This window comes from Somniosus microcephalus, chromosome 11, assembly GCF_052327205.1.
Source record: "Somniosus microcephalus isolate GS21.2 chromosome 11, FLI_Smic_1.0, whole genome shotgun sequence".
Classification (NCBI taxonomy): Eukaryota; Metazoa; Chordata; class Chondrichthyes; order Squaliformes; family Somniosidae; genus Somniosus; species Somniosus microcephalus.
The window spans coordinates 209,470,236-209,492,294 of NC_140997.1; the positions used below are offsets into that span (position 1 = coordinate 209,470,236).

Consider the following 22,059-nt stretch of genomic DNA (forward strand, 5'->3'; position numbering starts at 1 on the left):
GCTTTGCAGAGTCATGGGGAAAGAGCAGTGGAGTGGGACTAATTGGATAACTCTTTCAATGAGCCAACACAGATACGATGGGCCGAATGGCCTCCTCCTGTGCTGTATGATTCCATGAAAAGACCCAAATGCATAAAATTTGAGGGCAGTTGTGACTTTGACAGCCACTGGCACGCTGTGGCAGTGGTGTTTGGCTGCAGGTCTGCTTACAGCATGTGGCACAACTGCATGATAGTTTCTTCAGTGAACTGAAGCCTCCGCGGGCACTGATCCTCATTGGAGGTACGAGCACCTCAGCCTATATCTGCAATGGAAGGGCACCTCAGGTGCAGCCCGACTTACCTGGCTTTCCCTGTTCCTTGTATCCCTCAAAAGGCAGAGTTATTCAGGAATTCTCAATGAGAAAGGCATTGCAGCCGTGCGGCAGCAGGAACAGAAAAAACATACCACCACCGCGACAGGCTCTTCAAAAACATTATTGGTAACAGAAAAAGAAACAGCAAAACAAACACACAATGTGACCGAGCAATATTTAAAACTCAGTCTTAATCTCTTCAAGTGGAGCATAGCATCTAGCAATCCTGAACAATCAATTAACATGGGTGGGGTAACGGAAACAACGTTAAATGTGCGGAAGTGATAGGAAAACCGTGCATACAATGTCATCACATCATTATACACTAATTTGCATGTGGCCACCCACGAGTGGGTGCTTCCTGCATCCCTTCAAAACTTTTATTGGACAATCACAATGTGGCAAAGCGGTTGATGACTTGGCATTCCGGATCTCTGCTCAATTTTCCAATTAGGAATGCCAACTTTATGCCAAAATAAAGCAAGTGTTCCTGTTTGGAAAATCTATACTAATGGCTCTGCTTATAATGCACCTCAGTATGTGCTAGAAACAAGGCAGTGCTTCAGGTTAGAGATTCCAGAACCCATTCACACGTTACTGATCAATTTGCAAATTTTTGATCAATGCGTAATTATTTTCTGCTGCAATAAAATTACCTTTCTTGTCTTTCTTTTCCTCTTCCTCGCCACCTGCGCCCAACAATGTGAATATGATGCCAGTCTGAGAGTTAACTCCCACGGCTGTAACCACCATTTTGCCTGAACCCTCCATGACATGGGTACCTGTTAAAGAAAAGTAGTCAATGAAGCAGTCTTACAAAAGGATGATAACCTCCACTCACTCAAAGCTAAAGGTATGTCATTACCATAATGCTGGGTCTAAGCAAGTACCAGTTATTACAGGAAACTTTCAATTAACCGGCCCCTAAATAACCGGAACGCTCTATCCACCGGCAAAATTCAGGAGTCGGTTCAGGTAACTTTTTTTTACTTTTATTACTTTTTTTACTCCATTTGTTGCTGTGCAAGGGTGTAGCTGAAGCTGTTGCTAAGCTACAGAGACGCTTGCAACTTGTGCCGATTGTTTTGAAGCTGTTGGTTTGTTGCTTTATACGGAGCTGAGCTCCGTATCTTTTACTATAGCGTTCGGTTATCCGGAATTGTTGATGAACCGGCACCACGTTGGTCCCGTCTGTGCCGGATACCAGAAAGTTTCCTGTAGTGAGACAAATCCCATTATCAACTACAGAACATGGAAGCCAGTTGATATGGTGTTGGAGGAAATATCTCCTCAAAGGGTATAATGCTTCAGCTTTGATTCAACTCTAGACTTTTGACAAGATAAAATGCCTTGTTAATAGTTAAACTGGAAGATTCTTGGCCAGTACTGTAACAAATCCATCTCTGGATTAGTAGACTAAAAAACAGCTTTATTGGCACGCAGTTAGCCACATACTATGATCCTTTGTGACATTATGGATACATTTTTTTCATAAACAGTACTGCTAGCTTGATTGTTTGAGCAGATTAACATACCCTCCTGCTATTACAATAAAATCTGTCCTATAGACCAGTTTTATATGCTTCCCATCATGTAATGCAAACCGGCTGTTAGAGATGAATTAATGACTTTAATCCTTGCGCACTTAGAGAACATATTATTGCCAATTGTAGACGGTACAAGATGCACTGCAGCAACTCGCAAAGGCTTCTTCGGCAGCACCTCCCAAACCCGCGACCTCTACCACCTGGAAGGACAAGGGCAGCAGGCGCATGGGAACACCACCACCTCCAAATTCCCCTCCAAGTCACACACCATCCTAACTTGGAAGTATATCACTGTTCCTTCGCTGGGTCAAAATGCTGGAACTCTCTCCCTAACAGCACTGTGGGAGTACCTTCACCACAAGGACTGCAGCGGTTCAAGAAGGCAGCTCACCACCACCTTCTCAAGGGCGACTAGGGATGGGCAATAAATGCTGGCTTTGCCAGCGATGCCCACATCCCAGGAACGAATAAAACAAAGTTTGAAGAACAGGTAGATTTTCAGAGTTATAGCTAAAAGAAGTTGAGAAGGAAATGTTTTACTATGATCACCACTTAATGGGAATGTCTCGTGTCAGTAATGTTTCCTTTATCCAAACATTTGATAAGTAAACATCATTAAAAGCACATGCACTCATCCAAATTGGCAATAATATGTTGTCTAAGTGCGCAAGAATTAAAGTCATTAATCCATCTCTAACAGCCGGCTTGCATTACATGATGGGAAGCATATAAAATTACCATCAATCATCCAGGCATTAGATTAGAGCAGAATATTAGTTGATGCACGAGACTCAATTTTCCCTTTCCAGGCCCAAATTACACAGATGGGCATGAGTTGGGTCCATGTGTAAAATTAGTGCTTTCCTATCAAGAGCTGATGCTCAACATAAATATGTTAATGTTCAAAGATGAGGAGGATAAACTTTTGCCCTCGCACTGACCCTTTTCTTTGGACACTGGAGAAATGGAAACAGGCAGTTTGCAAAAGAACATTAGCTGTTCCTTCCTTTTGGACCCCGTTTCTGAAAATCTAAATTTTAGGAAGCAAAATCTATTCCATTGGTTATTGGACTGAGACAGGAGTCTGGTTAAATAAATTCTTTAATTTTTTTTGATTATCGAGTTTATGCTCAGAATTATACTCAATGTTAGCAGATTTTACATGAGTGGCAAGCTCCATCAACATGTCTTTTGTTTGAACCAAAAGGCCAGCTTTCTGGCAAAAGCCTATTTTGGAAACAATATTTTAAGTAGGTGAATAGCACTTGTGCATGAATCAGTACTAATGCTGGGACATATGTCACAGAAAATTCCTACTCGTTTCATAAAATAGACCCAAAGAGTCACTCAAATAACTATATCCTGCAAAGAGCAACCAAACCTTTGGAACCAGGAAGTCTTTGTGGACGTGTAATACCGGCACAATTGCCTCTATAGCAGTTGTTGCTTTAAATATCTTTTGAAATAATTAGTCTACGAGTAGCATTCCACTCAAAGAACTCTTTATGTTGTGTAATTCAAGAAATCTTTTGTTATTTTTTTTAAACAAAACAAAGATATTTTAGTTGAGCACAAGTATAATTACTTTTTGAGTGGTGATCTTTTTTAAAAACCTTACCTTCACACCCACCTCTCAAGTGGAGGACAATATAATGACTTCCTTATGCCTATATAGAGCTTGTTTATATTTAGAGTGTGGAGCTTTAATATTTAGGCATTAATTAAAATGTGCAATGGAGCTGCTTGCGTTTCTAATTCACCAACAGAGGCAGGATCAGCAAAGGGTAATTGCTTAGGTGAGAAATACATCCTGCAGTGTAAAGCATGTTGAGCAATACCTCAATCAAATGGGAAGTCGCTGTACCGTTTTACTAAAGAGCTCTGGCATTCAATTTTCCTGATCATGTGTGTAATGTAAATTAAAGTGCCTAAATATGAAAGCTCCTCATTCTCTAAATAAAACAAGACCGATACACCCAGGGACATATTTTAAAAACGTGATCCTCTCAGTTTGACTCAAGATACTTAGAGTAGTATTGACAAACGCATGTGTTCTCTTAGATAAAAAAGAGAAAATGCTGGAAATACTCAGATCAGGCAGCATCTGTGGAGAGAGAAACTGTTTTTCCCTCCACAGATGCTGCCTGACCTGCTGAGTATTTCTAGCATTTTCTCTTTTTATTTAAAATTTCCAGCATCTGGAGTATTTTGCTTTTGTTTTTGTATTCTCTTCGAATTCCTATGGACCAAAAGGAATCGTTCCTGACTTTTGCAAATGATCACATAACAATCAAAAGATATTTTCTTGGATTGTTTGAGACGTTTAATCGTGCCATATCTGTCATGTTGGGGTGACAGTCAACTGTGTTACATGAATCACAGAAATTTGTAGAGGGATTGTTCTTAGCACTTAGAAACATAGAAGATAGGAGCAGGAGTAGGCCATTCGGCCCCTCGAGCCTACTCCGCCATTCAATGAGATCATGGCTGATCATCCAAATTCAGTACCCTGTCCCTGCCTTCTCCCCATACCCCTTGATCCCTTTAGCCTTAAGAAATATATCTAACTCCTTCTTGAATATATTTAATGAATTGGCCTCAACTGCCTTCTGTGGAAGAGAATTCCACAGGTTCACCACTCTCTGGGTGAAGAAATTCCTCCTCATCTCTGTCCTAAATGGCTTACCCCTTATAGAAATAAATATTGGCCAGCACACCGGGGATAACTCCCCTGCTCTTCTTCGAAATAGTGCCATGGGATCTTTTACTTTCACTTGAGTGTAGACGGGGCCTCGGTTTAACATCTCATCCGAAAGATGGCACCTACTGACAGTGCAGCACTCCCTCAGCACTGCACTGAAATGTCAGCCTAGATTGAGGCGCTCAAGTCCCTGGAGTGGGACTTGAACCCACAACCTTCTAAGGTGAGTGTGCTACCAACTGAGCCACAGCTGACAACATTGTCGGCCCACATTGTAGATCATTATCCCTACCAAGAAAGTCAACATGTCAGAATTCAGTACAGGAAAGCCACATGAACCCAAGATTTAAAGACTTCAATATTTTGAGGACAATGAAGCGGTACAATGTGAAGCTGAGTGTGAGCGGATCTTCACTTTTCTACCTTGCGAGATCATGATCTCAAGGCCGCGTCTATTTGCAAAACCAGATTTTTGATTGGTCTCCTTGGAGGACAAGACACAGCCAACAGTTTGTCTGGAATGTGCAATTTGATCCTGCCTGCTGGAGACAACCCTGCAATGTGTAATTTGATCCAGTCTTGCCAGACTACAGAATGTGGAAGTATAGTTAGCTTTGTGACAATCCTCCAATTATCCTTCAATCCAAACAGATGAGATTTGTGTTTAAAACAGACCAATCTCTGGATAAACTGTCTTTTCAGTTCATTCACAGTCCCCATATCATCTGATCAACAGGCAGTCATGGTGTGTGTCAGAGTGCACTAAAACACTTGCTTTTTAAACAGGAAACCCAGGGGAGCCCTTCCAGAACCAATGATTGCGTCCAATTGAAGTGAAACATGAAATATAGAGTCTGTCCTTTTGGTCTTTGGTGGGTGGGAAAAGTTAGTTTCCCAAAGACATTAAATCAGCTCAGGCTTCACCGTTCCAAGTTATGATTTTTTTTTTTTTTTTTTTAATTTGAAGGGTAGATGAGGTGTGTGTTTTTGATAAACTGGCATTTAGCAACTTCAGTTTGGTTATAAATCCAACAAGAAATGGTGGTCAATGGGAAGCCCTTTAACTTTATTTCTCATTCACTCCCCTCTTCCCTCGATCCTCGGCCTGCGGAAAGATCAAATCGTTTTGAGGGGAACCTGTAAAACAAACTTGATCCATGTTTTTGATTTAAACTTGAATTCCTCCCTCCCCTGGGTCTGTAGTAATTTAAGCAACACTGAAGAGAATCCCAGTGCCCAATGGAGTGACCAGATTAAATATCGAGATGAAATCTCCATCCTGGGCCATCCTGGCACAGCAGCTCTGAGCTACCGGGCTTTACTTGAACGTTTTGCTGGGGATCCCAGAGACCGCAGGACCCCCATGCTTCACCCTCCTTCTGTTACCCGCTGTGGTTCGGGCATTGCCGCCTTTTCCTGGGCCCGGATGTTGGGCCGCCGGTTGAGTTGCCACCTCGGCCCCGAAGGAGGGAGAAAACCTTGGGCCGCAGCCTGTTTTCCGGTTTTTGGACATGTTGACGGGGGCCTAACCCCAGTCTGAGCTCCGGCGGCCTGCGATGGGGTTCTGGTTCAGGCCCCGTGCCGATCATATCACATGTCTTCCAGTGGCCAGCTCTGGCATAGCGTTGGTAGGGACCAGGGATAACATTATTATTTATCAAACACAATTACTTCATTTGTTCTCTGGTTTCAATAAGAAGAACTTAAAATAAAATCTCGTTATTCATGCTGTGAATTTTAACAGGGGACTCTTTACAGACTGTCCCCATCCCAATAATTCTGCAACGAGGGAGGGGGTGTCACCCCTTTAAACGATGCAATGATGTGGTGCAAAGAAATGTAAAATAAGATGTTTACACTTCAAGGAGATGGGGTAATAACAGTTACCAATGCTAGGAGCTCAAACTCTCAACACAGACCAATTTGAGAATGTATGAGGGTCTAATCTTAATCCCCATTTTTACATGTGTAGCAGACAGATTGCAGGCTCATTAAGATCTGTTCGGCTCTGTAATTAGCACAGCTGCTAGAAAGAATACATTTTATAATTAGCTTTAAATCTACAATTTTGTTTGTGACAAATGCGGATTTCTAAATCTGTGTCTGAAGCTGCTAGACAAAACCTTGACATATTTCAAAATGTTCAATATGCTTCACACACGCTGCAGTGACACATTTCTTCAGCACGTGCTGTCTTTCATTATCCTTGACACAGTAAATTAGTCCTTGCGCGGTGGAAGTCATTGAAGTACACGTCTCCTGACAGAGCTAAAAATAGCCTTGTGGAATGTTTATTGAAGGTAAGGATGTCAAAGAACGGTGTTACAGATTGCATAGCCTTTGGGTGCTCATTTTGCCCCTCTGCGCATACTTAAAACCTAGCAGTGAAAGCTCATCAGCGGGTAACCATCACAAACCTTTCTGTCAGTCCAGTTAAAAACTGAAAGCTGATAAAATGAATACTCATTGAGAATACATCAGCTCGCCCATCTTTTTTATTTCCTCGATGATTTGGTGTGGACGTTTCCTATTTCTGACTCCTAATTTATTACACTTATTTTTTGGTTGATGTAGCGTTACAAGGAATTGTAATATTCATTTGCTTTCACCGCTGCAGACAGGAATTCAAATGAACCTTCAGAAGAGTCAAAGGCCATGCTTACCAGTGACACTGATTGGGCATGAGAAATCCTCTCTGCTCACATATGGCAGAATCCCAGCGGGGCACGTTTGAGCACATTTAAAAATCTTATATAGATCTACCGAGAAAGTATTTGTTTTAGATCCATAAATGTGTAACTTCACTTAAAAAGATTCCTGATGTATTGTAGATTCAGCATACATTATGTAAATATTTCAGAGTACAATATTGTATCCTCTTTAATTCAAAGAGAATTGCACCTGCTTTCTTCCAAAAAAATCACTGTTGGACAAAAGCGGTACAACAGTGTGCATTTGTACTGAAAGGCATGATTAAACTGATAACTATCTCCCCATTTCATGTTATTATAGTGACAAAATTGAATCCATATTTAACATAAAAATATGAAAAGCAAAAACAAAGTTGTAACTATGGGCACAATTCTAAACACCGGCATATCTAATCCTTTATTTATGAAAAGAAATGACTATGCTAAGAAAAAGGAATGGAATTCAAATTGGTTTAACATTACCCCTTCACTTTAGTACTCTATACCCCTATTTATAAAAATTAAGCTCACAATGCTTTTTTTTTTTTTTTTTTTGACAGTTTCATCAATTTGTCCTCCCACTTTTAAATATTTGCGTCTCTAAATCCCTTAGGAGTCTCTAGTCCTCTACACCTATAAAGTTTTACTATTTAACATATATGCCCTCTCCGTATTTTACTCCCAAATTGTATCAGCTTAGGTTTCTCTATATTAAATTTCATCACTATCTATCTGTCCAATCTACTAACCTGTCCATCTCCTCCTTAAGTCACTTATAGTCCACTTCACAATCAATCACGATCCCTATCGTTGCGTCATTACTAATTTTGAAATTGTGCCTTCTATACCCAAATCCAGATCATTTACCTATATTAACAGCTATAATCCTAACATAGACCCTAGGGGCACATCATATTCCTCCAGTCCAAAAAATATCCATTAACCATAACTCCCCGTTTTAAGTCTTTGAACCAGCTTGCTATCCTTGCTGCAACACCCTTTTAATCCTATGGCATGATTTTCATCTCTACATATTTTCTAGCATGAATGGGACAGTAACAAGATGAAAATAGCCCATTTCCCATAATATAATATATAATTTTATTTTGCTCTGTCCTTACCTTCTTCATAGTCTCAATTATTAATGCCCTCCATCGCTCCCCCACCCACCCAATCTGCCCAGCCCACCCCTTTAATGCATTGATGCAAGTCCATATTCTGTGGTTGTCCAACCGGATTTCCTGCCTGCCAAAATATGCGAGCTGCCCATCAGTGCTTGAAACGCGCAGACTTAAATTGTTCTCTTATTCTGCACCTTTCCTCCTGTCTTACAGGTTATGAGGTCTTATGAGGTTTGATGTTCCTCCAAGATTTTTTTCTTACATCATTCTTTATGTATTCCTCGCTATCTGATATAGCATGTAATAATACTACCATCAGTCTACTCACCAGAAAGTAGCATGGGGTCCTTCTTTGCAGACTTGCGGACATGATCAGATTCTCCAGTTAAAGAACTTTCATCAATTTTAAGGTCATTTCCCTGAATTAAAACTCCATCCGCAGGGAGCAGATCACCTGATAATTAGACAAAATAAAGGGATCGGAACACTCTGCCAATTAATTTTTTATGCATCCCTATTGCAGACAATTATGGAACAATTAGACTCGATCATTACAAAAGCTTTAAAAGTAAAACAAAAGGAAAGCAACCCACTGGGTTATACAATAGGTGAACAGAGCTTTGACCTCTGGGACATGGGATTAAAAGTATTATCTTTCTGTAGGCTGTCAAGTCTGTCTTAAAATGATTTTAGATCTAAATGTTCCCAATTCTTGCAGTGTAATAGGACAAATTCCAATACGTAGCACAAATTAGAAATGACAAGGCCATTTGCATACTGCTGCAGTAACAACGATCTTCAAAATCTGCGGTTACCTTTTTTTTGTTGGGACAGAGTACAAGGAGCTCCACTCTGTGCCCGGCCAGTGCAGTCACCAGGGAATGTTCAATGCTGGCACTGGATGTCAAAAAATTGAAAAAATTTCTATTCCCTAGTGCTGATATACCTCAGTATAATGAGCACAGAATCCCTCAAAAAAGTTTCAAATGACAGACAAGATAAAAACAACCAAGAAAAAATGGAAACCATTAATCAAAGTTAACTAACTAGACAGATACCAAGGGCATTAATGAGATCATACTGAAGGTAAGCACGCAGGTGCAGCAGGCGGTTAAGAAGGCAAATGGTATGTTGGCCTTCATAGCGAGAGGGTTCGAGTACAGGAACAAAGAGGTCTTGCTGCAGTTGTACAGGGCCTTGGTGAGACCACACCTTGAGTATTGTGTGCAGTTTTGGTCGCCTTATCTGAGGAAGGATGTTCTTGCCATGGAGGGAGTGCAGCGAAGATTCACAAGGCTGATACCTGGGATGGCAGGAATAACGTATGAGGACAGATTGGGTCGATTGGGCTCATACTCGCTGGAGTTTAGAAGAATGAGAGGGGATCTCATTGAAACTTATAAAATTCTGACAGGACTGGACAGACTAGATGCAGGAAGGATGTTCCCGATGGTCGGGGAGTCCAGAACCAGGGGTCACAGTCTAAGGATAAGGGGTAAGCCATTGAGGACAGAGATGAGGAGAAATTTCTTCACCCAGAGAGTGGTGAACCTGTGGAATTCTCTACCACAGAAGGCAGTAGAGGCCAATTCATTAAATATATTCAAGAAGGAGTTGGATATATTTCTTAAGGCTAAAGGAATCAAGGGATATGAGGCGCGAGTTGGGTAGGATTGATTGGGGAATGTCATTCAAAGGGTTGACGGTGGATAGGCAATGGCAAACATTCAAAGATCGCATGGATGAACTACAGAATTTGTTCATCCCAGTTTGGCATAAAAATAAAACAAAAAAGGTGACTCAACCGTGGCTAACAAGGGAAATTAGGGATAGCATAAGATCCAAGGAGAGGACATATAAATTGGCCAGAAAAAGCAGTAAACCTGAGGATTGGGAGCTGTTTAGGATTCAACAAAGGAGGACAAAGGGATTAATTAAGAAGGGGAAAATAGAGTATGAGAGTAAGCTTTCAGGGAACATAAAAACTGACTGTAAAAGCTTTTATAGATATGTGAAGAGAAAAAGATTGGTGAAGTCAAGCGTAGGTACCTTGCAGTCAGAATCAGGGGAATTTATAATGGGGAACAAAGAAATGGCAGACCAACTAAATACATATTTTGGTTCTGTCTTCACAAAGGAGGACACAAATAACCTCCCAGAGATGTTGGGGAACATAGGGTCTAATGAGAGGGAGGAACTGAAAGAATTCAGTATTTGTAGGGAAATGGTGTTGAGGAAATTGACGGGATTGAAGGCTGATAAATCCCCAGGGCCTGATAATCTACATCCTAGGGTACTTAAGGAAGTGGCCCTAGAAATAGCAGATGCATTGCTGGTCATCTTCCAATATTCAATAGACTCTGGAACAGTACCCATGGATTGAAGGGTAGCTAATGTTACCCCACTATTCAGAAAAGGTGGTAGAGAGAAAACGGGGAATTATAGACCGGTAAGCCTGACATCGGTAGTGGGGAAAATGCCAGAGTCCATTATAAAAGATGTAATAGCAGAGCACTTGGAAAACAGTGACAGGATCCTGTAAGGACTCTATTCCATTCTCCCAGTTTCTCCGTCTTATCTGCTCCGACGATGCCACCTTCCACACCAGTGCTTCCGACATGTCTTCCTTTTTCCTCAACCGAGGATTCCCCTCTACCGTGGTTGACACGGCCCTCGACCATGTCCGTTCTATCTCCCGAACTTCTGCCCTCACCCCTGCCCCTCCCTCCCGGAACCACGATAGGGTTCCCCTTGTCCTCACCATTCACCCCGCCTGCCTCTACATTCAACGGATCATCCTCCGCCATTTCCGCTACCTCCAAAGTGATCCCACCACTAAATGCATCTACCCCTCCCCTCCCCTTTCAGCATTCCGTAGGGACCGCTCCCTCCGAGACACCCTAGTCCACTCCTCTATCACCCCCAGCACCCCTTCCCCTTCGCCTGGCACCTTCCCGTGCAAGCGCAGTAGATGTAACACCTGCCCCTATACCTCCCCACTTTCCACTGTCCAGGGCCTCAATCACCCCTTCCAGGTGAAACAGCAATTTATTTGTACTTCTTGCAATTTAGTATACTGTATTCGCTGCTCACGATGCGGTCTCCTCTACATTGGGGAGACCAAACGCAGATTGGGTGACCGCTTTGCGGAACACCTCCATTCAGTCCGTAAGGGTGACCCCGAGCTTCCGGTCGCCTGTCATTTTAATTCACCGCTCCATTCCCACTCGGACCTCACCGTCCTTGGCCTCTTGCATTTGAAACACAAAAATATAGAAACTAGGAGCAGGAGTAGGCCATTCGGCCCCTTCGAGCCTGCTCCGCCATTCAATGAGATCATGGCTGATCATCCAAATTCAGTACCCTGTCCCTGCCTTCTCCCCATATCCCTTGATCCCTTTAGCCTTAAGAATAATATCCAACTCCTTCTTGAATATATTTAATGAACTGGCCTCCACCGCCCTCTGTGGCAGAGAATTCCACAGGTTCACCACTCTCTGGGTGAAGAAATTCCTCCTCATTTCAGTCCTAAATGGCTTACCCCTTATCCTTAGACTATGACCCCTGGTTCTGGACTCCCCGGCCATCAGAAACATCCTTCCTGCATCTGGTCTGTCCAGGCCTGACAGAATTCTATAGGTTTCGATGAGATCCCCTCTCAATCTTCTGAACTCCAGCGAATATAAGCCCAATCGACACAATCTCTCCTCATACGTCATTCCTGCCATCCCAGGTATCAGCCTGGTGAATCTTCGCTGCACTCCTTCCATGGCAAGAACGTCCTTCCTCAGGTAAGGCGACCAAAACTGCACACAATACTCAAGGTGCGGTCTCACCAAGGCCCTGTACAACTGCAGCAAGACATCCTTGTTCCTGTACTCGAACCCTCTTGCTATGAAGGCCAACATACCATTTGCCTTCTTAACCGCCTGCTGCACATGCATGCTTACCCTCAGCGACCGGTGCACAAGGACACCCAGGTCTCTTTGCACTTCCTCTTCTCCCAATCTATTGCCATTCAAAAAATAATCTGCCTTCCTGTTTTTGCCACCAAAGTGAATAACCTCACATTTATCCACATTATAGTGCATTTGCCATGTTTCTGCCCAATCACCCAACCTGTCCAAATCGTACTGGAGTTTCACAACATCCTCCTCACAGCATACCCTCCCACCCAGCTTTGTGTCATCTGCAAGTTTAGAGATATTACATTCAATTCCCTCGTCCAGATCATTAATATGTACTGTGAACAGCTGGGGCCCTAGGACCGATCCTTGCAGTACCCCACTAGTCACTGCCTGCCACTCGGAAAATGACCCGTTTATTCCAACTCTTAGCTTTCTGTCTGCCAATCAGTTCTCTATCCAAGTCAATACCTTGCCCCCAATCCCATGTGCCTTAACTTTGCACGCTAATCTCTTATGCAGGACCTTATCGAAAGCCTTCTGAAAGTCCAAATACACCACATCCACTGGTTCTCCCTTATCTATTTTACCAGTTACATCCTCAAAAAATTCCAGTAGATTAGTCAAGCATGATTTACCTTTTGTAAATCTATGTTGACTTTGTCCGATCCTGTCACTGCTTGCTTTCCAAGTGCTCTGCTATTACATCTTTTATAACGGACTCGAGCATTTTCCACACTACCGATGTCAGGCTTGCCGGTCTATAATTCCCTGCTTTTTCTCTACCACCTTTTTTGAATAGTGGGGTAACATTAGCTACCCTCCAATCCATGGGTACTGTTCCAGAATCTATCGAGTTCTGGAAGATGACCAGCAATGCATCTACTATTTCTAGGGCCACTTCCTTAAGTACCCTAGGATGTAGATTATCAGGCCCTGGGGATTTATCGGCCTTCAGTCCCATCAATTTTCCAAACACCATTTCCCTACAAATACTGATTTCTTTCAGTTCCACCCTTTCATCAGACCCTATGTTCCCCAGCATCTCTGGGAGCTTATTTGTGTCCTCCTTTGTGAAGACAGAACCAAAATATGTATTTAGTTGGTCAGCCATTTCTTTGTTCCCCATTATAAATTCCCCTGATTCTGACTGTAAGGGACCTACGCTTGACTTCACCAATCTTTTTCTCTTCACAATAAAAGCTTTTACAGTCAGTTTTTATGTTCCCTGCAAGCTTACTCTCATAATCTATTTTCCCGTTCTTATTAATCCCTTTATCCTCCTTTGTTGAATCCTAAACTGCTCCCAATCCTCAGGATTATTGCTTTTCCTGGCCAATTTATATGTCCTCTCCTTGGATCTTATGCTATCCCTAATTTCCCTTGTTAGCCACGGTTGAGTCACCTTTTTTGTTATATTTTTATGCCAAACTGGGATGAACAAATTCTGTAGTTCATCCATTCGGTCTTTGAATGTTTGCCATTGCCTATCCACCGTCAACCCTTTGAGTGACATTCCCCAATCAATCCAACCCAACTCGCTCCTCAGACCATCGTAGTTTCCTTTACTTAAATTGAGGACCCTTGTCTCTGAGTCAACTACTTCATTCTCCATCTTAATGAAGAATTCGATCATATTATGATCGCTCTGACCCAAGGGGCCTTGTACAACAAGATTGCTAATTGATCCTTTCTCGTTACATAATACCCAGTCTCAGATGGCCTGATCTCTGGTTGGTTACTCGACATATTGGTCCAGGAAACCATCCCGTAAACACTCCAGGAATTTCTCCTCCACAGTATTGTTACTAATTTGGTTAGCCCAATCTATATGTAGATTAAAGTTACCCATGATGACTGCTGTGCCCTTACTGCACGCTTCTTTAATTTCCCTTTTAATGCCATCCCCAACCTCCGCCTTACTGTTGGGAGGTCTATATACCACTCCCACTAACGTTTTCTTCCCCTTAGTATTTCTCAATTCTACCCATACAGATTCCACATCATCAGAGCTAATATCCTTCATTACAATTGTGTTAATCCCTTCTTTAACCAGTAGTACTACCCCACCTCCCTTTCCTTTTTGCCTATCTTTCCTGAATATCGAATACCCCTGGATGTTGAGTTCCCAGCCTTGGCCATCCTTGAGCCACGTTTCTGTAATCCCAACCAAATCATATTCGTTTACCTCTATTTGCGCAGCCAATTGATCCACCTTATTACGAATGCTCCTCGCATTAAGACACAAAGCCTTCAGCCTTGTTTTTTTTAACGCTCTTAGACCTATTAGAATTATTATTTACTGTGGCCATTTTTGATTTAAACCGCTGATTTCCCTGACTGCCACTTTTGTTTTTCTCCTTCCTATCTTTTGCTTTTATCCTCGTTTCCCTTTCCTCTGTCTCCCTGCTCAGGTTCCCAACCCCCTGCCATTTTAGTTTAGACCCTCCCCCAGAGCACAAGCAAACACTCCCCCTAGGACATCGGTTCCAGCCCTGCCCAGGTGCAGACCGTCCGGTTTGATCTGGTCCCACCTCCCCCAGAACCGGTTCCAATGTCCCGGGAACTTGAATCCCTCCCTCTTGCACCATTCCTCTCGCCACGTATTCATCTGAAATATCCTTCTATTTCTACTCTGACTAGCACGTGGCACTGGTAGCAATCCTGAGATTACTACCTTTGAGGTCCTATTTTTTAATTTACCTCCTAACTCACTATATTCCGCTTTTAGGACCTCATCCTGCTTTTTACCTATATCGTTGGTGCCTATATGCACCACGACAGCTGGCTGTTCACCCTCCCCTTCCAAGATGTTCTGCAGCCGCTCTGGGACATCCTTGACCCTTGCACCAGGGAGGCAACACACCATCGTGGAGTCTCGTTTGTGGCCGCAGAAACGCCTGTCTATTCCCCTTACAATAGAATCCCCTATTACTATAGCTCTCCCACTCTTTTTCCTCCTGTGCTGTGCAGCAGAGCCACCCCTGTTGCCCGGAAGTTGGCTGCTGCTGCTTTCCTCTGATAAGCCATCCCCCCCAACAGCACTCAAGTGGTGTATCTGTTTGAGAGGGGGATGTCCGCAGGGGACCCCTGCACTACCTGCCTGCGCCTAGTACTTCGCCTGTTGGTCACCCATTCCCTTTCTTCCTGTGCAACCTGTACCTGCGGTGTGCCCAACTCTGTAAATGTGCTATTCACGATGTCCTGAGCATCGCGAACGCTCCAGTATGCATCCAATCGCAGCTCCAGTGCCGCAATGCGGTCGGTCAGTAGCTGCAGCTGGATACACTTCCTACACATGTAGTTTTCAGGGACACAGGAAGTGTCCCTGAGTTCCCACATATCGCAGGAGGAGCATATCACGTGGCCAGGCTGTCCTGCCATGACTTAACCTTTAATTAATTGAATTTAAATCAATCAATCCCACTAATTACACTACAGTTAAATGGTTTACCAACAGTCCCTGCTACAGTAGAGAGACCTTTGTAACTACAACCCACAGAGTTAAAGTTTCCACGGAAGCTCAACGTAAACTCGAGGAACAGCACCTCATCTTCCGATTAGGCACTTTGCAGCCTTCCGGACTCAATATCGAGTTCAACAATTTCAGATCATAACCTCGGCCCCTATTACATTTTTATTTATATTTTTTTCTTTTTTCCCCACCCCTTTGTTTTGGGTTTCCCTTCCTTCCCCCCCACCCGGTTTCCTCTTTATTTTTTTACATGGCAGCTGTCTCTCATTCTGCCAGTACATTTCACACCTAATCTGAGCCGTCTTTTGTCTCTTTACTAGTCCTATCACCATTTCGTCTCGTTTTAATTACCTCTTAATGTCTATTCACTTCTTTTGTTCCCGCCCCAGCCCTCCTTTCGATCTATTTCATTTCCTTTCCAGTTTTGAAAAAGGGTTTCGACCTGAAACGTCGACTCTAATTTCTCTCCACGGATGTTGCCTAGCCTGCTGAGTTTTTCCAGCATTTTCTGTTGTTATTTCGGACAAAGTCAACATGGATTTACAAAAGGTAAATTGTGCTCGACTAATCTACTGGAATTTTTTGAGGATGTTACTGGTAAAATAGATATGGGAGAACCAGTGGATGTGGCATATTTGGACTTTCAGAAGGCTTTCGATAAGGTCCCGCATCAGAGATTAGCGTGTAAAGTTAAGGCACATGGGATTGGGTGCAAGGTATTGACTTGGATAGAGAACTGGTTGGCAGACAGAAAGCAAAGAGTTGGAATAAACGGGTCTTTTTCCGAGTGGTAGGCAGTGACTAGTGGAGTACCGGCAGGGATCGGTCCTAGGACCCCAGCTAGTCACAATATATATTAATGATCTAGACGATGGAACTAGATGTAATATCTCCAAGTTTGCAGATGACACAAAGCTGGGTGGGCGTGTGTGCTGTGAGGAGAATGCCGAGAAACTCCAGGATGATTTGGACAGGTTGGGTGATTGGGCAGAAGCATGGCAGATGCAATATGGATAAATGCGAGGTTATCCACTTTGGTGTCAAAAACAGGAAGGCAGATTATTATCTGAATGGCAATAGATTGGGAGAAAGGGAAGTGCAACAAGACCTGGGTGTCCTTGTGCACCAGTCGCTGAAGGTAAGCATGCAGGTGCAGCAGGCGGTTAAGAAGGCAAATGGTATGTTGGCCTTCGTAGCGAGAGGGTTCGAGTACAGGAACAAGGATGTCTTGCTGCAGTTGTACAGGGCCTTGGTGAGACCACACCTTGAGTATTGTGTGCAGTTTTGGTCGCCTTATCTGAGGAAAGATGTTCTTGCCATGGAGGGAGTGAAGCAAAGATTCACCAGGCTGATACCTGGGATGGCAGGAATGACGTATGAGGACATATTGGGTCGATTGGGCTTATACTCGCTGGAGTTTAGAAGAATGAGAGGGGATCTCATTGAAACTTATAAAATTCTAACAGGACTAGACAGGCTAGATGCAGGAAGGATGTTCCCGATGGCCGGGGAGTCCAGAACCAGGGGTCACAGTCTAAGGATAAGGGGTAAGCCATTTAGGACAGAGATGAGGAGGAATTTCTTCACCCAGAGAGTGGTGAACCTGTGGAATTCTCTACCACAGAAGGCAGTAGAGGCCAATTCATTAAATATATTCAAGACAGAGTTAGATATATTTTTTAAGGCTAAAGGGATCAAGGGATATGGGGGAAAGCGGGGACAGGGTGCTGAATTTAGATGATCAGGAATGATCTCATTGAATGGCGGAGCAGGCTCGAGGGGCCGAATGGCCTACTCCTGCTCCTATCTTCTATGTTTCTATATTTCTACTAATCAACTACATCTCAGTTAGGAGTAGCCAATACAATTGTCTTAAGTTTGATCAAAACTGGATGCTGTGGTAATTCAGCACACTGGAGCTTCAACTGAAGTGTTATAGAATGTAAGGATAAGGATTCACACATTGAGTTTCTGACTTCATCTGTTCTATCTGGGAGAGCGGAGCTGTCAACAGCAGGAAAATATTTGGAGTGATGTTTATTAGCAGGAAGTATAATAAGAATGCAAACCCATTTAAACCCAGAGATATATTTTCAGAGTGACATACACAAAAATAATTGAGCAACACTGAATAAACATTTGACAAGGAGAGTGAGAAAACTGGAGACAGATTCAACCCAGGGGACTCTTGTGCACCTCCTTTCAGACAATTATAGAGCACCACTGAAGTCCACTAGCACGTTGCCTGCCAAACCTCTCAGCTGAAAAACAGGCTAATAAAGGGAGGCCTAAAGTAACAAAGGGGATTAAATATAAGGTTTCTATCACAATCTCGCTGGATGTGATCAACATTCTCCTCAGTAACATCAGAAACTACAGTATTACAAACTACACTGACTGGCTGCTGGTCACCCAACCAAAGAGGATAGGATTCTTCTTCAGTGGTGGATCAGGACCAAAACGGCAGGTCAATTCTCTGCCCTCGTGTGGGCTTGAGAGTGGGTGTCACGGGGGACCCGAAACAAACAGGGGGACCAGAAACAGGGGTTATAAAAAAGAGAGAAAAAATTCAAAAATGCAAGTTATTTTTGTCTGTAAACTCACCATGCAAATGAAAAATTCAGCCCCATGAATTTCTTTTGGAGTGTACACAGTTAAGTGGAACATATGCTTTCTTTGATTACAATCAATTGGATGCAATTGAATCTATTGTTCAGGCTTACCATATTTAATTTGTGCAATATCACCAGTAACAATTTCCGACACCGGGATTTGGATGACTTGGCCTCCTCTGACAACAGAGAACTTCTGTTCTTGCTCAATCCGACTTTGCAAGCCTCGAAACTGCTTCTCTTTGCTCCAGTCATTAAAGGCAGTTACAAAAACCACACAGAAAACGGAGAGTAGGATGGCAGCTCCTTCGATCCACCCTGCTTCGGATTCCCCCTCATCTTCCATACCACTTGCAGCACTACCACAAACTGTGAAGACAGCAGATACAGAATTAGTTCAACTGCAAGTCACGGTAAAGGATGAGCCCAACCACCCTCTGTCTACTCTAGCCCATCACGTCAATGCCTTTCAAATCACAGGGGTCAACTTTAAACCCTACCTGCCCGGCTGAAACTTGACCCTTTCTTACCATTTTGGAATTTAACCTGCAGAGCTTTTATTTTAATAGAACAATTCATTTCTTTGAAAGTGTTATGAATTATTAGAAGCACTTGATAGAATAGATCACTCGGGTTATTATTTGTAGATTAGTTTTAAATGAGGATAAAATTGAAGGCGTTGATTTTCAAGGGAGGGTGTGAACATACTACTTTATTAGCATCAGATGGTAAGCAGATCTTTGCCAATATGCCGGACCCTGCTGAGTGCAATGAGGATTAATGCTCCTGAGGCAACTTTATTTAAATCAGGGAGCAGTGGTAATTGCCAGCTATCAATTTTCCACGTTAAATTGCAGCACTGTGTTAAAACACTTTTTGTTCAAATTGGGAAATTTCAGTTAAGGCCAAGGTCCACAGTGCACCAAGGCCGAAGAGAATAAAGCAGGCAGCGAGGTAAGTCAGGATTTAATGCTCAAGTAACATCAAGCTTGGCATTACTCGTTTAAGGGCTTTGTCTGAGCATCCTGGGGTAGAGTTTCCGCTAGGTTGCGCTGGTTCCAGCACAATTCGCCCCAAATCAGCCAAACCAGCGCAAAAGATCGAGGAATTTCAAACGCAAGTTACGTCCAGCGCAAATCAAAGTTTCCGTGACCTTCTGCACTAACTTAAAAAACGTTGTGCTGGAAGTCACCCCACCCATAAAACTGACCACGCCCCCCAGATCGAATTAATCAGCATGGCGAGTTTCCGCTATATTGTGCCCATTTGCAGCTCTTCGAGGAAGCTCTTAAAATTAAGCTTTTTTTTTTTAAGTGCCTTTCAAAAGTTTTTAAATAGTAAAAAATATTTAATTTACTAAGAAACTGACTAGTGTACACCAATGAAACTAGTAAATGGTTCTTTGTAGTTTTTTTCAAAAGTCATTTTCAGTTATTTAAAATCGGGTTACTCACAGGTGGTGGACTAGACACTCTTGATAAAAATGCTTATTTTTCGTGATAAACCCATTTTCAGCTGTATTAATAAAACTGCATCAGGTTACCACTCTTAAATATACCAAGGAATAGTTTTTAATTCAAGGGGGAAGAATAAACAATTACATTCTAAAACACTGTCCAATTGCATTGGTTCATGGAAGATTGCAAGTTTGTGAGTTTGAGCGGAAACTTGAACCGTAACTTCACCGAGGTAAACTAGCACCATTTTGAACACAATTTGCACCCGACTTGCTGATTGCGCTCAAAGTGGAAACTCTACCCCGCTATGTTTAGAGCTGTACCCTTACTGCCCAATATCTTACTGACTGAACTTCGTGAAAATGATGATCTGTTGCTCTGTACGTTCACTTGCTGTGAAATAAAGCAGCTTATCAATTCGTATCTAGCCTTGTCTTTATCTGCTTTCAAAAAGACTGAAGAAAGACACGTGTAAAACACACAAATATGCAATTTCCGTTCACAAGGACAACAAACCTAAAATGTGACACTTGAGTTTTAAAAGTCTGAAAATGTCTCCAGTACCTAGGACCAGGCAACAGTTACTGAAGTAGATGGCAGACCTTAAGACAGTTGCTAAGGTAAGGATACTGAACTGTACCATACATCAGGTAGGTTCTGTCTACCTGTTAACCTGTTACACATTTACTGTTTGTTGCCTATAGCTCTTTCATTATTTTGTAGGAATGTCTAGTTCCTATCCAAAAGACTGAGGTCCACTCAGGCGATCAAATAAACGAGGTTTAATGTAAAGTAACAGAGTTTAACAGATAACTACAGGAGAACATCGAATATAGGTCTAGTCAGTTCGGAGGCTCCATGAGGACTGCTAGGGCGGTCCGGTGGCTGACGTCATGACGTCATCACGTTTTTCCCGCCGGTGGGGGAATCACGTGATGAACGGCGTGACGTCATCGCGTTTACCCGCGCTCTTAAAGTGATCGCGCTCTGTACATGTAAACAGTGAAAACAAAGATACAGACTCAGGCTGTAGCCAACATATTATTAAAGGGAATTATATACAATTGATTGGAGCCCCTTAGTGGCTCCGCCACAATTTACCATATATGCCCATATTGCAGCAGGGCACATATTCAAGCTAGAACTACAACTCTTGACACACTGACATCTGAAAAGGACTTCACACCCCAAAATCTTTCCAACTTATGCACATACATGCACGCACGCACACACATACAACCGCACACACCCACACAGGCACGCACAGGGATTTTAGCATGCATCAGTCAATGTTCCCCTATTTTTTGGGGGTGCGCGGCCCCTTTAAGGGGCTATGCAGTCCATTCACAGTTTCGCGCATGCATGAAATTTAACATTGAAGACAGAGAGCTGCAGGGCTTAGAGGGAACGTTGGTGTCAGTATATGTACCCTTTAGACTTCCCAACATCTTTAGATTTTTTTTTAAAGAAAACTGAAGTAAACCGAGGAATTTCTGTTTCTGGCACATCTGTATATGCAGCTAACTATGATGTACATCAGTGCGAGGAGTGTCCTTTACTCAAGTTGCTACGGTGTCATTCCTTTTGGACCAGCTGCCAATAGTTACTTGTGCTGTGCTACCTGACATGAATGACAATCAGGTGCTCCTGTGCACTCAATGCACAGCACTGCTAGAGGGCAGGGTCCTCATGAGAATCAATGATCTATATGAGCTGGGTGATGTAATAAAACTCACTACACACTTGGTTTGAGTATAAAGCAAGGCTTTAATCAACTTGTTTCAAAACATGGAGGTCTAGTTGTACTTCACTAGTTCCTGTCTTACAAAATGTCCCTGGACAAGCTGGGCCCACGCCCGAGTATTTATACTCCTTGGACGGCGCCACCAGCTGGCCGTCCAGTGTTATTTCATGAGTAGTTTCTTCATGATGATGAGATTTATAACACTGGGCATCAAAAATTTCTCTTTGCACCTCTTCCTCATAGTTGTCTGTAACTGTTCTGCAAAAAAGTTAACTGTCTCGGAGTTTGATCCCCAAAGCAATAGTAACCATTCATCAAAGATGTTCTTGTGTCAATGGAGTGCATAACTGAGGTCTCCACTGCCAGCAAAGGTTATCCCATTTCTCCATTATGCGGTTAACAAGGTTCTCAATAGCTCCATTAGTAAAATGGGCGTCATACATTTGCTGCTG

At 42.8% G+C, this 22,059-nt stretch overlaps 1 protein-coding gene across 14 annotated transcripts in view; it reads right to left on the reverse strand.

Moving 5' to 3' along the window:
- atp2b2 (ATPase plasma membrane Ca2+ transporting 2) overlaps positions 1-22,059 on the reverse strand; it is a 784,580-nt gene that overhangs the window by 213,108 nt on the left and 549,413 nt on the right. For all 14 annotated transcript variants that reach the window (XM_086001789.1, XM_086001795.1, XM_086001794.1 and 11 more), the window contains 3 exons: positions 18,518-18,775; positions 8,743-8,868; positions 1,012-1,137 (listed from right to left, as the gene is read on the reverse strand). In XM_086001789.1, coding sequence (XP_085857915.1) covers positions 1,012-1,137; positions 8,743-8,868; positions 18,518-18,775 — 510 coding nt within the window. The remainder of the gene's footprint in view (positions 1-1,011; positions 1,138-8,742; positions 8,869-18,517; positions 18,776-22,059) is intronic.